This window comes from Oncorhynchus tshawytscha, linkage group LG08 (genome assembly GCF_018296145.1).
Source record: "Oncorhynchus tshawytscha isolate Ot180627B linkage group LG08, Otsh_v2.0, whole genome shotgun sequence".
Lineage (NCBI taxonomy): Eukaryota > Metazoa > Chordata > Actinopteri > Salmoniformes > Salmonidae > Oncorhynchus > Oncorhynchus tshawytscha.
The window spans coordinates 21,299,190-21,316,147 of NC_056436.1; the positions used below are offsets into that span (position 1 = coordinate 21,299,190).

Genomic DNA, 16,958 nt, shown 5'->3' on the forward strand with positions numbered 1-16,958 from the left:
TATCCACCCTCATCAGTGACCCCAAGCATGTGAATGCCTTTACCCTTACTTAATAACATTCCAAGCCCCTGGCTCTTATCCAACCTCCATTCACCCCACGATATACATTCCTCCTACATATAAACATTAACTTCTGGTGTGATGAATTAAAACATATACCAATTTAATTTAAGGACCAAAAAATGTACAGCTGTGCAAAATAAATTGCAAAATAGTGAAGAGATTTTCTATTTACCTATTCCATGACACATGGTTTATGAATTGACATGCAAAAACAACTTCGAATTTTTCAATTTAAATTATTATACAAAATTATTGCAACCAATAGAATGTTATACAGTTGAAGTCGGAGGTTTGGAGGAAAAATAGGGGAGGCTTGCAAGCCGAAGAACACCATCCAAACCGTGAAGCACGGGGGTGGCAGCATCATGTTGTGGGGGTACTTTGCTGCAGGAGGGACTGGTGCACTTCACAAAATAGATGGCATCATGAGGGAGGGAAAATAATGTGGATTTATTGAAGCAACATCTCAAGACATCCGTCAGGAAGTTAAAGCTTGGTCGCTGAAAAAGCATGTGCGAGCAAGGAGGCCTACAAAACTGACTCCGTTACACCAGCTCTGTCAGGAGGAATGGGACAACATTTGTGGGAAACTTGTGGAAGGATACCCAAAACATTTGACCCAAGTTAAACAATTTAAAGGCAATGCTACCAAATACTAATTGAGTGTATGTAAACTTCTGACCTACTGGAAATGTGATGAAAGAAATAAAAGCTGAAATAAATCATTCTCTCTACTATTATTCTGACATTTCACATTCTTAAAGTAAAGTGGTGATCATAACTGACCTAAGACAGGGAATTTGTACTAGGATTAAATGTCAGGAGTTGTGAAAAACTGAGTTTAAATGTATTTGGCTAAGGTGTATGTAAACTTCTGAATTCAACTGTATGTATATGGATATATTTACCCAAAAAATATATGGGGGTTTGGATATGATGCAGATAATTACATTGATGGAAGCAATCTATCCGCAATCAATATTAAAGCTGATCCACCCCTATAAAACAATACAATTTATAACCCAACACCGGCAAACATAAAATGTTGAACGGTAAACGTATTAACTTTTTCTTCTAAATGTAATAAGTTATTACATTAACTGGTGGTTATTACATTCAGAGGTGCAACTTTCTCTAGGGATGGGGGGGACATTACATTTTTGTCCCCGCTAGTTTTATCATTGCACTGTGATACAAAAAGAGGCAACAGTGTGATATTAGGAACATGCGGCTGTTTGTAGGTTTCAGCCGGCTGGTTTTAGGATGGCGCAGACACCACAGAGCATGTGAACAGAGGCATCTTTTGTCTGTGTGTGTTGTAAAAGTAAGCAGAGCAGGAACTGGCTGGCCACTCTTTATTTGACTGATGTAGCTGGCAAGGTAAGTACTGTTTGACTTAACAGAAAAAAAATGTTTTTCCCTGTGCTGAGCTAGTAGTGTAACTGACATGTAATGTTAGCTAATGTTTCATCCCCTCTAGACTGAAGTTCGGTCTGAAGTAAATGAACTAGCTAGTTAACGTTAGCTGGCTCCTAGCTACCACGGCCAGTTTAACTCTAGCCTCTGGCTTTCTGTCAGGTAGCAGTATCTAACAGCTGTTGTGTGTTGAAAGTATTTTGTAGCCTTTGTTTTGTCCCCTTTCAACAGAAGTAAATTAACTTTGCTAGTTTTTGACAGTTGATGTAGCTACCATTAGAGCTAACCAAAAGTTGGCTAACATTAGCTAGCCAACTCACTAACTTAAGCTATTATTTTTTACCTCAATCACACTAGACTTAAATCAAACGATGAAACAGTGGCCAAACAAATTGAAGACCAATATTCTGATGTTTTTTGACAGCGCAATGTCAGTACAGCTGGTCCCCGCTCCAGAGGCGCCACTTAAGTGGGCCAAGACTGAGGTAGAGCAGGGTCCACGTCCCGCACCCGAGCCGCCGCCGTGAAAAAGGTCCATCCGGACCCTCCCCTTTTGATTAGGTTTTTGCGGCCGGAGTCCGCACCTTTGTGGGGGGGTACTGTCACGCCCTGACCTGAGTATTCTTTGTTTTCTTTATATATTTTGGTTAGGTCAGGGTGTGACATGGGTGATGTATGTGTTTTTCACTGTCTAGGGGTTTTGTAGGTTTATGGGGTTGTTTACCATCTAGGTGTTTATGTATTTCTATGGTTGCCTAGATTGGTTCTCAATTAGAGGCAGCTGTTTATCGTTGTCTCTGATTGGGATTTAGGCAGCCATCCTCTTTGGGTATTTTGTGGGTTATTGTCTATGTTTAGTTGCCTGTGTTTGCACATTTATAGTATAGCGTCGCGTTCGTTTTGTTGTAGTTTGTTTAGTGTCCGTCTTTATTAAAATATATAACATGTATTCTAATCACGCTGTGCTTTGGTCTCCTCTTTACGACGAACGTGGCAAATGTTTCAAGTTTGCAAGCAAAGAGTTTCTGGGCGACCCAGTTGATACAATTTTTAAAGTTCGTTGCAGACAGGCCGTGCGTAGCCAATGTAATTTATAAGTTATTTATTTTTATCAGGATATTTTCTGCCTGCAGGCTGTGATGTTTTTATATGTTGGCTTTACGTTCGCTATTTTGACCTAGTTGGCATTGGCAATAAATGTTACTTTTAAATGTGTGTCATTTTCATTTAGATTTAATGTAGATTAACCACAGACAATAATTGTGAGATAGAAAGGCTGTTTTAAATGAAATGTAACTGTTCCACTAAAATATGCATATGGAAATCATAACTGGAACTCATATTGGTAGAAACTCCAAATGGAAAAGGTTGCAGATCGCTGGTGTAGCATATTACCGGAGCTTAACGGCAGAATCTGCGAAGGCCAGCAGCAGTGGGAGAAAGGGGGTCATGAACAGCGGGAGAAAGGGGGTCATGAGCAGCGGGAGAAAGGGGGTCATGAGCAGCGGGAGAAAGGGGGTCATGAACAGCGGGAGAAAGGGGGTTATGAGCAGCGGGAGAAAGGGGGTCATGAGCAGCGGGAGAAAGGGGGTCATGAGCAGCGGGAGAAAGGGGGTCATGAGCAGCGGGAGAAAGGGGGTCATGAGCAGCGGGAGAAAGGGGGTCATGAGCAGCGGGAGAAAGGGGGTCATGAACAGCGGGAGAAAGGGGGTCATGAGCAGCGGGAGAAAGGGGGTCATGAACAGCGGGAAAAAGGGGGTCATGAGCAGCGGGAGAAAGGGGGTCATGAGCAGCGGGAGAAAGGGGGTCATGAGCAGCGGGAGAAAGGGGGTCATGAGCAGCGGGAGAAAGGGGGTCATGAACAGCGGGAGAAAGGGGTTATGAGCAGCGGGAGAAAGGGGGTCATGAACAGCGGGAGAAAGGGGGGTGAACAGGTTTCTTTCATCTGGTTAGGCCATCATGATTTATGGCTTCCTCTTGAGTCATTTGTGTGTCTTAATGATTTTAAATTCAGTACATATACTTCATTTTATTAACACAGGGTGTATCTATATATACACATGTTTAAAATTTTCAACCAATCGATTGGTCGAAAGAAAAGACTACTCGACCAAGATTTTGGTTGTTGTTGGATACAGCACTCGTAGAAATGCAGGAAATTAGCTTTAGATGCTCCAGGCTTTAGATGCTCTGCTGATTACATTCACCGGTGAGGAACATGTTACGTCCGTTGTGAGAAGGAGACCAAGGTGCAGTGTGGTAGGAGTACATTTTACTTTATTTTTAAAATGACACCAAAAAAACAACAAAACACACCACGACCGTAAAGCTCTGTAGTGCTAAACAGCAACTATACAAAGACAAGATCCCACAAACTCAGGTGGAAAACAGGCTGCCTAAGTATGATTCCCAATCAGAGACAACGATAGACAGCTGCCTCTGATTGGGAACCATACCCGGCCAACAAAGAAATAGAAAACTAGAATGCCCACCCAAATCACAACCTGACCTAACCAAAGAGAGAAATAAAAAGGCTCTCTAAGGTCAGGGAGTGACATAACAACTTTTTTTAATGAATAATTTAACAACTTCAACCAATCATATAATAATATATCAAAATCAATGTTTTTATGTACTAATTTGCTCACTTTGATACACATACCACCACCTACTGCCAATTAAAAAACAAACAAACTCATGCCCATCATACAGGAATACTCATACTGTACATAGAGGCACTCACAGTGATTGGCAGGGTGTGTGGGAGTGGTAAACCATGAATTCAGGGGAGGTGGGGTTGTGGTGGAAGGAGGGTGGTGAACTACTAGCAGAGCAGCTTAATGGAATCCATTTTTCCATTTAAATTGTAATTATCATTAAAACCGTGTTTGATTACCACAGTTTGAAAAACTCACAGTAAATACTGTCCAGCATCAACAAAAGTTAGCAGTCTGACGCAGGCTCAACGTGGGTTTTGTTTTGTGTGACAACATGGTGGAAGGCAGTGAAGGTGCTCGTGAGATTTTTCAGCCTTCTAGGAGGACCACATCTGAAGAATCGAAGAAAGGGGGCAACACTTCAAATCTCTTGAGTCATCTTTGTGACCACCACCCACTACTGTATAGCGAATAGGTAAGGTAAGTTATCTTTTAGCTCAATGCATGATGTGGGAACTTTGGAATGGGGGAAAATGTCCTGGTTTGTCTAACTTGCTAATAGCTTGTCAATAATGTAAACCTAAGCTTTCAGTGTTACCTACTCTTGTAAAAACACTACACGTTGTTCTGCTGCTGTATGCGTTATGTCTGCAGACTCTATTCACCCATTGCACACGATAACACATGATGTAGTTTAGTCACTCAACCAACACATTTTGTTCATTTAAAATCCGTCAGTCGTCAACTTGGTTGTAAAAGTGTTCCAACAGGAGAAACACTATAGACTCCTATACAAGACTCCTCTACCAGACTCCTCTACCAGACTCCTCTACCAGACTCCTCTACCAGACTCCTCTACAAGACTCCTCTACCAGACTCCTCTACCAGACTCCTCTACAAGACTACTGTATATGTCAATTGTTGGGCTCATTGCAATTACTATCACTGTCTTCTTAAGACTAATTTTGTATTTATGTAAATTGTGCATGGGGTCATTGCATATACTCAAATGCAACGCAGAAGATAGACTGTGTGTCAGTGAGTGAATAATAATTATTATAATGTAACAACACCAATAATAACAATAATACATTTGCTGTTCTCTTGTTTACAGAGTGAGAGTGCAGCAGACAAACCCAGTGATGCTTACTGGTCCCTCCTCATCTACAGTTGTGACACAAACACTCAAGCATTTAAAAGGCAGGCTGCTTATGTACCCACATCAAAACATGCTCAAGACCTCACTGCAGCCCTTTCATATTACATTGCAAAGGACATCATGCCTTTTCAAATCGTTGAGAGGCCTGGCTTTCTGAGGCTGATGAAGATTGCCGTGCCTCACGACAAAGTGCCATTACGAACGATGTTTTCCAAGACTGAAATCCCAAACCTGTACAACCAGGATAAAGCTGATTTTGGAAAAAGTTTGGCTCATGGCAGATGGTTTGCTGCAACTACTGACCTCTGGACCAGTGAATGCGGTGGTGGTCAACCCTATATCAGCTTAACTATCCATTACCTCACCCCAGACTCCCAGACTGGCAACTGGAATCAAAGTGCCTGGAAACACAGTTCTTCCCAGAAGATCACTTGGCTCACAACATCAGAGAGTTTTTTGAGAATATACTGGAAGAGTGGGGGATCAACCAGAAAGACCTGGTCTGCATAACCACAGACAACGCAACAAACATGATCAAGGCTTTTGAAGAGTTCCCATATCTGTGGCTTTGGGTGCTTTGGCCATCATTTGAACCTGGCCATCTCAAAGGCTCTGAGAGTTGACACAGCAGTCAAGGCCTACGTCATCTGATCCAAGGCTTCTCACAGAGCTGGAAGAGAAGGAGAGAACCGAGAAAAGCAAGCTGCCCTACACACAAGATGCTTGAGCGTTTCCTCAGCCAACAGCAGCCAGTCTGTGTGACACTGGCTGGAGAAAGAGGAACATGGCATCTGATGCCCAAGGATGCCGACATAAGTGTCATGGAGCAACTGTGCCAGCTCCTTGAACCTCTGGTTCGGAGCAATCCCTGACCAAGGAGATGAAAAGGATACGGAGCCATCCCTGACCAGGGAGATGAAAAGGATACGGAGCCATCCCTGACCAAGGAGATGAAAAGGATACGGAGCCATCCCTGACCAAGGAGATGAAAAGGATACGGAGCCATCCCTGACCAAGGAGATGAAAAGGATACGGAGCCATCCCTGACCAAGGAGATGAAAAGGATACGGAGCCATCCCTGACCAAGGAGATGAAAAGGATACGGAGCCATCCCTGACCAAGGAGATGAAAAGGATACGGAGCCATCCCTGACCAAGGAGATGATAAGGAGCCATCCCTACCAAGGAGATGAAAAGGCCATCCCTGACCAAGGAGATGAAAAGGATACGGAGCCATCCCTGACCAGGGAGATGAAAAGGATACGGAGCCATCCCTGACCAAGGAGATGAAAAGGATACGGAGCCATCCCTGACCAAGGAGATGAAAAGGATACGGAGCCATCCCTGACCAAGGAGATGAAAAGGATACAGAGCCATCCCTGACCAAGGAGATGAAAAGGATACAGAGCCATCCCTAACCAAGGAGATGAAAAGATACGGAGCCATCCCTGACCAAGGAGATGAAAAGGATACGGAGCCATCCCTGACCAAGGAGATGAAAAGGATACGGAGCCATCCCTGACCAGGAGATGAAAAGGATACGGGCCAGCCATCCCAAAACCAAGGAGATGAAAAGGCCATCCCTGACCGGAGCCATCCCTGCCCAAGGAGATGAAAAGGATACGGAGCCATCCCTGACCAGGGAGATGAAAAGGATACGGAGCCATCCCTGACCAGGGAGATGAAAAGGATACGGAGCCATCCCTGACCAAGGAGATGAAAAGGATACAGAGCCATCCCTGACCAAGGAGATGAAAAGGATACGGAGCCATCCCTGACCAAGGAGATGAAAAGGATACGGAGCCATCCCTAACCAAGGAGATGAAAAGGATACAGAGCCATCCCTGACCAAGGAGATGAAAAGGATACAGAGCCATCCCTGACCAGGGAGATGAAAAGGATACGGAGCCATCCCTGACCAGGAGATGAAAAGGGAGATGAAAAGGATACGGAGCCATCCCTGACCAGGGAGATGAAAAGGAGATGACCAAGGAGATGAAAAGGATACGGAGCCATCCCTGACCAGGGAGATGAAAAGGATACGGAGCCATCCCTGACCAGGGAGATGAAAAGGATACGGAGCCTTCCCTGACCAGGGAGATGAAAAGGATACGGAGCCATCCCTGACCAGGGAGATGAAAAGGATACGGAGCCATCCCTGACCAGGGAGATGAAAAGGGTAATGAGAGAAGACCTTAACAACAGATACACAGAGAAGGCAAAGAGAGTCATCCACATGGCTTGTTTCATTGACCCCCGCTTCAAAAGGAGCTTTTTAGATGAGCCTGACGCTGCAAAAGTTGACACTGACAGCTGTGTCCAGGAGGCCTTGAAGCTGACAGCTGTACAAGTCAGGGAAGAACCACAAAGCTCCAGCAGCACCTCCACCACCGACACCCTCAGTTGCTGAGAAGGATTACCTCAACAATCAGCAGAGAGGTGAAGAGGGTCAGATTCCGACCACCCCAGAAGACAGAGTGAAAGAAGAGATCAAGGTCTACCTGTCTCTGCCACCCATTCCAGCAGAAGAGGATCCGCTGGTGTGGTGGAGGGCCATGTATCAGAGCTGCCTCACCTTGCCACGGTTGCCAGGAAGCTTTTGTGCATCCCAGCAACCAGCGTGCCATCAGAGTGTTCAGTGCCAGCGGGCACATTGTCTCCCCTCGCAGATCACTACATAAAACGGACAAAGTAAATATGCTGACATTTTTTACATTTCAATCTCAAGTGAACAAAGATGAATACACACAGGTTGTTAGGCCAGCAGCACCTTATTTCTTCATGAAGGAGAGAACGGACATACAATCAGTGCTGTTCATTTGATTTGTTTACATATTTTGTGTTATCTTAATGTCAACACCTGCACATTTGATTTGCTTACTTAAGGTGGTGTTCATTTAAACCTGCACTAAGGAAACTTTTACCTCTCATGGCCACATGGTGCCATCTTTAATGTTAATGTTGTTATTTTAGTGTTTATGCACACAAAAAGTGTGTAGTGCTGCTAATTGTATTTGTTGTTTGTTGGTTTTCAATAAAAAACCTGGTGATATGATTTCAGTGTGTCAGTACTTTCTGAACATTTGCTGAACATTTGAACAATACCGCGATAATACTGATAACTGTGATCATTTTGGTCACTATAATCATCTCAAGAATCTACACACACTACTTTATGGGGTGAATATCCTTATCGCCCGCCTTGCATAGAAACTCGCAGGTAGAGGGAAGAAGAGAGAGGGAGAAGCAGGGGGATACAGGGAGAGAGGGAGAAAAATCCACTCCTGCTATCAGAGGCTAGAGCAGAGCATGGTCCCCTCCCTCAACCAGCTGCTGCTGCCTGCCTGGCTGCCTAGTGCTACTGAGGCTGAGTGAACCAACCCCAAACAATCTCTTACCCACACACACACACACACACACACACACACACACTACTACTGGAGACCATGCAGAACTTTGGCGGCACGGCCTTTGGCGCTCCATGAAAAGGACAAAATGCCAGAGAATAGGGAGATGTCCTAGATATAACATATTTTCTTTCTCTGGGACCAACAAATGAGGACAGCACAGCTGGCTGCTCAGAGCACAGCCTGCCTGGAGACACACACAGAGAGACACACACACACCCAGGGAGAGACACACACACACAGGGAGACACACACACACATGGAGACACAGAGAGTTTCACACAATTAAACTTGTGCACACACACATTGTATGACTTTGTAAGTTAATGTTTTCTCATTTCATTAGCTATTTCCCCCGAATGGAAGATGATGATGAAACAAATGATATGATCTTTGGATAGTTTTTATTGCTTTGGAAAAATAAGACAGTCACTCAAATCTCTGTATATTATCTATGGACTTTATTTAAGAAAGGTAGGGACAAAGCAATAAGGTGTGTGTGTGTTTATCAGTCTGGCTGCCACCTGCGAGATGCTCTCATTTCCTCTCTGCCTGCAGATCGAATGAAACCATTAAGTAAGAAGACAGCAATGAACCCTCTGGTCTGCTGCATCTCCCATTACCACAGGAAGTGTGTGTGCGTGTGTCTATCTGATTGTGTGAAGCGGTCTCTGCCCGTATGTCTACTGTCAGTCAGTCAGTGGATCTCCAAGTTTATTGTTTATGTCTGTGTCACTTTACTGTCCTCTCTCTACTCTCTCTCTACCTCTCTACTCTCTACTCTCTCTCTACCTCTACTCTCTCTACCTCTCTACTCTCTCTCTACCTCTCTACTCTCTCTACCTCTCTACTCTCTCTACTCTCTCTCTACCTCTCTACTCTCTCTACTCTCTACTCTCTCTCTACTCTCTCTCTACCTCTCCTCTCTCTACTCTCTCTCTCTACTCTCTCTACCTCTACTCTCTCTACCTCTCTACTCTCTCTACCTCTCTACTCTCTCTACCTCTCTACTCTCTCTCTACCTCTACTCTCTCTACCTCTCTACCTCTCTACTCTCTCTACCTTTCTACTCTCTCTACTCTCTACTCTCTACTCTCTCTACCTCTCTACTCTGTCAACTCTCTACTCTCTCTCTACTCTCTCTACTCTCTACTCTCTCTCTACCTCTCTACTCTGTCAACTCTCTACTCTCTCTCTACTCTCTCTCTACCTCTCTACTCTCTCTACTCTCTCTCTACTCTCTCTCTACCTCTCGACTCTCTCTCTACTCTTTCTCTACCTCTCTACTCTCTCTACCTCTCAACTCTCTCTACTCTCTCTCTACCTCTCTACTCTCTCTACCACTCTACTCTCTCTATACTCTCTCTCTACCTCTACTCTCTCTCTACTCTCTCTCTACCTCTCTACTCTCTCTCTACCCTCTCTCTACTCTCTCTACCTATCTAGTCTACCTCTACTCTGGCTACCTCTACTCGTTCTACCTCTCTACTCTCTCTCTACCTCTCTACCTCTCTACTCTCTCTACTCTCTCTCTACCTCTCTACTCTCTCTCTACTCTCTCTACCTCTCTACTCCCTCTATACTCTCTCTCTACCTCTCTACTCTCTCTCTACTCTCTCTCTACCTCTCTACTCTGTCTCTACTCTCTCTACCTATCTACTCTACCTCTACACTCGCTACCTCTACTCGTTCTACCTCTCTACTCTCTCTCTACTCTCTCTCTACTCTCTCTCTACCTCTCTACTCTCTCTCTACTCTCTCTCTACCTCTCTACTCTCTCTACTCTCTCTACCTCTCTACTCTCTCTATACTCTCTCTACCTATCTACTCTACCTCTACTCTCTCTACCTCTACTCATTCTACCTCTCTACTCTCTCTCTCTCTACCTCTACTCTCTCTCTACTCTCTCCCTCTCTACTCTCTCTCTACCTCTACTCTGTACCTCTCTATCTACTCTCTCTAACTCTCTCTCCACCTCTCTACTCTCTCTCTCTACCTCTCTACTCTCTCTCTCTATCTCTACTCTCTCTCTACTCTCTCTACTCTCTACCTCTACTCTTTCTACCTCTCTCCTCTCCCTCTCTACCTCTCTACTCTCTCCCTCTACTCTCTCTCTACCTCTACTCTTTACCTCTCTATCTACTCTCTCTATCTACTCTCTCTAACTCTCTCTCTTTACCTCTATACTCTCTCTCTCTACCGCTTTACTCTCTCTTTACTCTCTCTCTACTCTCTCTTTCTACTCTCTCTACTCTCTTTCTTCTCTCTCTACTCTCTCTTCACTCTCTCTCTACTCTCTCTCTACCTCTACTCTCTCTCTACTCTCTCTGTACTCTCTCTACTCTGCTCCCTCTTTCTAGCGGAGGTGTACATTGGCATGGGAAAGCCTCCGGAGGCTACGGCCTGTACACAGGAGGCTGCCAACCTGTTCCCCATGTCTCACAACGTGCTGTTCACGCGGGGCCAGGTGGCTGAGCTGCGGGGTAATGTGGACGAGGCCAAACGCTGGTATGAGGAGGCCCTCTCCATCAGCCCCACCCACGTCAAGACCATGCAGAGACTGGTGAGTCTCTCCTCTGTTCTATCTATCTCTCTCCATCAGCCCCACCCACATCAAGACCATTCATAGACTTGGTGAGTCCTGACTCATGACTCGACACCAAATCGACCAGCAGTCACTTGAACTTGGACTCAGAAAGTCTTCTTCCTTTGCATAATTCAACATGTTAGCTACAACAGCAAATTAGCTACAACAGCAAACAGTATAAAGGACTCAGACTGGACTTGGGACTACAGTATAAAGGACTCAGACTGGACTTGGGACTACAGTATAAAGGACTCAGACTTGAACTTGGACTCGAATTCTATGGCCTTTGGACTCAACTTTAATAGATCACTGCCTCACAGTCCCATAGCTCCCATAGAGGGAGTCTCAGGTCATATAGTGAAGTGGTGCAGACAAAGAGGGGAAGCTTATTGTAACAGTGTAAACCTCCATGGACCTGGAAAGAGAAGTGAGAGAGGGAGACCATAAAGAAAGCAGTAGAAGTCCTTGCCCCATTACCTGCTGCATTAACACCATTAAAGAGTTTGCTGACTGCTACTGCTGCTGCCAGTGTGTTGTGTCGTCGGTACCTTCTCAGTAGAAATAGTGCTAGCTACATCTAATAACTTACACAGCGTAAAGCTAGGTTATATGGACAAATATATGGACAAACAATCATATTGTGATAAATTGCCTGAATTGATGGATAGCGATAAATAGAACTTTAAGTTTATATCAATCAATCACATGTATTTATAAAGCCCTTTTTACATCAGCCGATGTCACAAAGTGCTGTACAGAAACCCAGCCTAAAACCCCAAACAGCAAGCAATGCAGATGTAGAAGCACGGTGGTTAGGAAAAACTCCCTAGAAAGGCCAGAACCTAAGAAGAAACCTAGTGTCACACCCTGACCATAGTTTGCTTTGTATGTTTCTATGTTTTGTTTGGTCAGGGTGTGATCTGAGTGGGCATTCTATGTTGTGTGTCTAGTTTGTCTGTTTCTGTGTTTGGGCCTGATATGGTTCTCAATCAGAGGCAGGTGTTAGTCATTGTCTCTGATTGGGAACCATATTTAGGTAGCCTGTTTTGTGTTGGGTTTTGTGGGTGGTTGTTTCCTGTGTTAGTGTTTGTGCCACACAGGACTGGTTTCAGGTTTTCACTTTGGTTATGTGTTCATGTTCAGTTTTTCTCATTGAAAACCATGGACAATTACCGCGCTGCATTTTGGTCCTCCTCTCCTTCCCAGGAAGAAACCCGTGACACCTAGAGAGGAACCAGGCTCTGACGGGTGGCCAGTCCTCTTCTGACTGTGCCGGAACATTATAAGCTTCTAACATTAACGTGCAACACATCTTTTTAAAATGATCCTTCAAACTACTAAAACTAATTTGATGTTTGTAGCCATCAATTATCCTACTAACAATCAATCAAATGTATTTATAAAGCCCTTCTTACATCAGCTGATGTCACAAAGTGCTGTACAGAAACCCAGCCTAAAACCCCAAACAGCAAGCAATGCCGGTGTAGAAGCACAGTCACCCATATTAGCAAACGTATTTAATTTCAAACTTCACAATTCTCTAGTATAAGCTACTTATCGTAATGAACGATACCAGCAAAATGCCTGCGATAAGTGATCGGTGTGGATCATTTTCGGTTTATCGTCCCATCTAGTACAACGGCATCAAAGAACTGACACCACTTCAACGGCATCAAACCACTGGTCTGGTCCCAAAAACCTAAAACATTTGACTCCACTGCTGGAGCCAACAGCTCTCAACTGATACCACTGCAACCATATCTGTCAAGTGGTGGTTGGTTCCATGCCTAGCCTGCAATCCTACCTACCACATTAAACCCAGCTAGCTAGCGACCATCAATGGGGCCGCAGGTACTACAGCAGCAGTACCCAAGCTTTTCCATTCCGGGAATCACCAAATCACTGTCTAAAGAAATGTTGCCAAAACATTGTTGGGACATCACAAAATATATGTTCCCAAACCACAAAAACGGTCCAGTTGTGTGAATGATTGTACAATGTTTTTAGGGTGCAAAACATTTTTAAAATCTGTTTTTATGAGAGATGTGGCCACTTTCGTTTGTTTCCCACTGCTTCAATTGAAGGGAGTTGCGATACTCTGTTGTGGTAAAACCACTCATGGTTCTTATGAGAATGACAACATACTGGCTAATGCTGGCTTCAACTTGGCGTTCCATACAAATCCTTTCATTACAAAATGATCCTGGTTTTTGGTCACTTTCTCACTATAAAAAGTGCAATGGTGAGATTGCTTTATTATGTGTGCCTGCTTTGGCCACATAGGCTACAGAAAAATCACCATGCATGCATCTAATTTATTTAGTCAGGCAAGTCCACATTTTTTGACCCTGGTCCTCGAGTACCCCCAACAGTACACATTTTCATTGTAACCCTGGACAAGCATATCGGATACAACTTCTCAAATAATCATCAAGCCCTCAATGAGTTAAATGAGGTGTGTTTGTACAGGGCTACAACGACAATGTGTTCTGTTGGGGGTACTGGAGGACCAGGGTTTGTGAACTGTTGGGGGTACTGGAGGACCATGGTTGGTGTACTGTTGGGGATACTGGAGGACCAGGTTTTGTTTACTGTTGGGGGTACTGGAGGACCAAGGTTGATGTACTGTTGGGGTACTGGAGGACCAGGGTTGGTGTACTGTTGGGGGTACTGGAGGACCAGGGTTGGTGTACTGTTTGGGGTACTGGAGGACCAAGGTTGGTGTACTGTTGGGGGTACTGGAGGACCAGGGTTTATGTACTGTTGGGGGTACTGGAGGACCAGGGTTTGTGTACTGTTGGGGTACTGGAGGACCAGGGTTTGTGTACTGTTGGGGGTACTGGAGGACCAAGGTTGGTGTACTGTTGGGGGTACTGGAGGACCAGGGTTGTGTACTGTTACTGTTGTGTACTGTTGGGGTACTGGAGGACCAGGGTTTGTGTACTGTTGGGGTACTGGAGGACCAGGGTTTGTGTACTGTTGGGGGTACTGGAGGACCAGGTTTGTTTACTGTTGGGGGTACTGGAGGACCAAGGTTGGTGTACTGTTTGGGTACTGGAGGACCAGGGTTTGTGTACTGTTGGGGTACTGGAGGACCAGGGTTGGTGTACTGTTGGGGGTACTGGAGGACCAGGGTTTGTGTACTGTTGGGGGTACTGGAGGACCAAGGTTGGTGTACTGTTGGGGGTACTGGAGGACCAGGGTTGGTGTACTGTTGGGGGTACTGGAGGACCAGGGTTTGTGTACTGTTGGGGATACTGGAGGACCAGGGTTTGTGTACTGTTGGGGGTACTGGAGGACCAGGTTTTGTTTACTGGGGGTACTGGAGGACCAAGGTTGGTGTACTGTTTGGGTACTGGTGGACCAGGGTTTGTGTACTGTTGGGGTACTGGAGGACCAGGGTTGGTGTACTGTTGGGGGTACTGGAGGACCAAGGTTGGTGTACTGTTGGGGGTACTGGAGGACCAGGGTTGGTGTACTGTTGGGGGTACTGGAGGACCAGGGTTTGTGTACTGTTGGGGGTACTGGAGGACCAAGGTTGGTGTACTGTTTGGGTACTGGTGGACCAGGGTTTGTGTACTGTTGGGGTACTGGAGGACCAGGGTTGGTGTACTGTTGGGGGTACTGGAGGACCAAGGTTGGTGTACGGTTGGGGGTACTGGAGGACCAGGGTTGGTGTACTGTTGGGGGTACTGGAGGACCAGGGTTTATGTACTGTTGGGGGTACTGGAGGACCAGGGTTTGTGTACTGTTGGGGGTACTGGAGGACCAGGTTTTGTTTACTGTTTGGGGTACTGGAGGACCAAGGTTGGTGTACTGTTGGGGTACTGGAGGACCAGGGTTTGTGTACTGTTGGGGGTACTGGAGGACCAAGGTTGGTGTACTGTTGGGGGTACTGGAGGACCAGGGTTGGTGTACTGTTGGGGGTACTGGAGGACCAGGGTTTGTGTACTGTTGGGGATACTGGAGGACCAGGGTTTGTGTACTGTTGGGGGTACTGGAGGACCAGGTTTTGTTTACTGTTGGGGGTACTGGAGGACCAAGGTTGGTGTACTGTTTGGGTACTGGTGGACCAGGGTTTGTGTACTGTTGGGGTACTGGAGGACCAGGGTTGGGGTACTGTTGGGGGTACTGGAGGACCAGGGTTTGTGTACTGTTGGGGGTACTGGAGGACCAAGGTTGGTGTACTGTTGGGGGTACTGGAGGACCAGGGTTGGTGTACTGTTGGGGGTACTGGAGGACCAGGGTTTGTGTACTGTTGGGGATACTGGAGGACCAGGGTTTGTGTACTGTTGGGGGTACTGGAGGACCAGGTTTTGTTTACTGTTGGGGGTACTGGAGGACCAAGGTTGGTGTACTGTTTGGGTACTGGTGGACCAGGGTTTGTGTACTGTTGGGGTACTGGAGGACCAGGGTTGGTGTACTGTTGGGGGTACTGGAGGACCAAGGTTGGTGTACGGTTGGGGGTACTGGAGGACCAGGGTTGGTGTACTGTTGGGGGTACTGGAGGACCAGGGTTTATGTACTGTTGGGGGTACTGGAGGACCAGGGTTTGTGTACTGTTGGGGTACTGGAGGACCAGGGTTTGTGTACTGTTGGGGGTACTGGAGGACCAAGGTTGGTGTACTGTTGGGGTACTGGAGGACCAGGGTTGGTGTACTGTTGGGGGTACTGGAGGACCAGGGTTTGTGTACTGTTGGGGGTACTGGAGGACCAGGTTGGTGTACTGTTTGGGTACTGGTGGACCAGGGTTTGTGTACTGTTGGGGTACTGGAGGACCAGGGTTTGTGTACTGTTGGGGGTACTGGAGGACCAGGGTTTGTGTACTGTTGACCAGGGTTTGTGTACTGTTGGGGGTACTGGAGGACCAAGGTTGGTGTACTGTTGGGGGTACTGGAGGACCAGGGTTGGTGTACTGTTGGGGGTACTGGAGGACCAGGGTTTGTGTACTGTTGGGGATACTGGAGGACCAGGGTTTGTGTACTGTTGGGGGTACTGGAGGACCAGGTTTTGTTTACTGTTGGGGGTACTGGAGGACCAAGGTTGGTGTACTGTTTGGGTACTGGTGGACCAGGGTTTGTGTACTGTTGGGGTACTGGAGGACCAGGTTTGGTGTACTGTTGGGGGTACTGGAGGACCAGGGTTTGTGTACTGTTGGGGGTACTGGAGGACCAAGGTTGGTGTACTGTTGGGGGTACTGGAGGACCAGGGTTGGTGTACTGTTGGGGTACTGAAGGACCAGGGTTTGTGTACTGTTGGGGATACTGGAGGACCAGGGTTGGTGTACTGTTGGGGGTACTGGAGGACCAAGGTTGGTGTACTGTTGGGGTACTGGAGGACCAGGGTTTGTGTACTGTTGGGGGTACTGGAGGACCAAGGTTGGTGTACTGTTGGGGGTACTGGAGGACCAGGGTTGGTGTACTGTTGGGGGTACTGGAGGACCAGGGTTTGTGTACTGTTGGGGATACTGGAGGACCAGGGTTTGTGTACTGTTGGGGGTACTGGAGGACCAGGTTTTGTTTACTGTTGGGGGTACTGGAGGACCAAGGTTGGTGTACTGTTTGGGTACTGGTGGACCAGGGTTTGTGTACTGTTGGGGTACTGGAGGACCAGGGTTGGTGTACTGTTGGGGGTACTGGAGGACCAAGGTTGGTGTACGGTTGGGGGTAC

At 46.3% G+C, this 16,958-nt stretch overlaps 1 protein-coding gene across 1 annotated transcript in view; it reads left to right on the forward strand.

Annotated features, from left to right (window-relative positions):
- LOC112256798 (tetratricopeptide repeat protein 7B) overlaps positions 1 to 16,958 on the forward strand; it is a 122,148-nt gene that overhangs the window by 94,099 nt on the left and 11,091 nt on the right. The window contains exon 19 of the mRNA XM_042325330.1: positions 11,062 to 11,264. Within this exon, the coding sequence (XP_042181264.1) occupies positions 11,062 to 11,264 (203 nt within the window). The remainder of the gene's footprint in view (positions 1 to 11,061; positions 11,265 to 16,958) is intronic.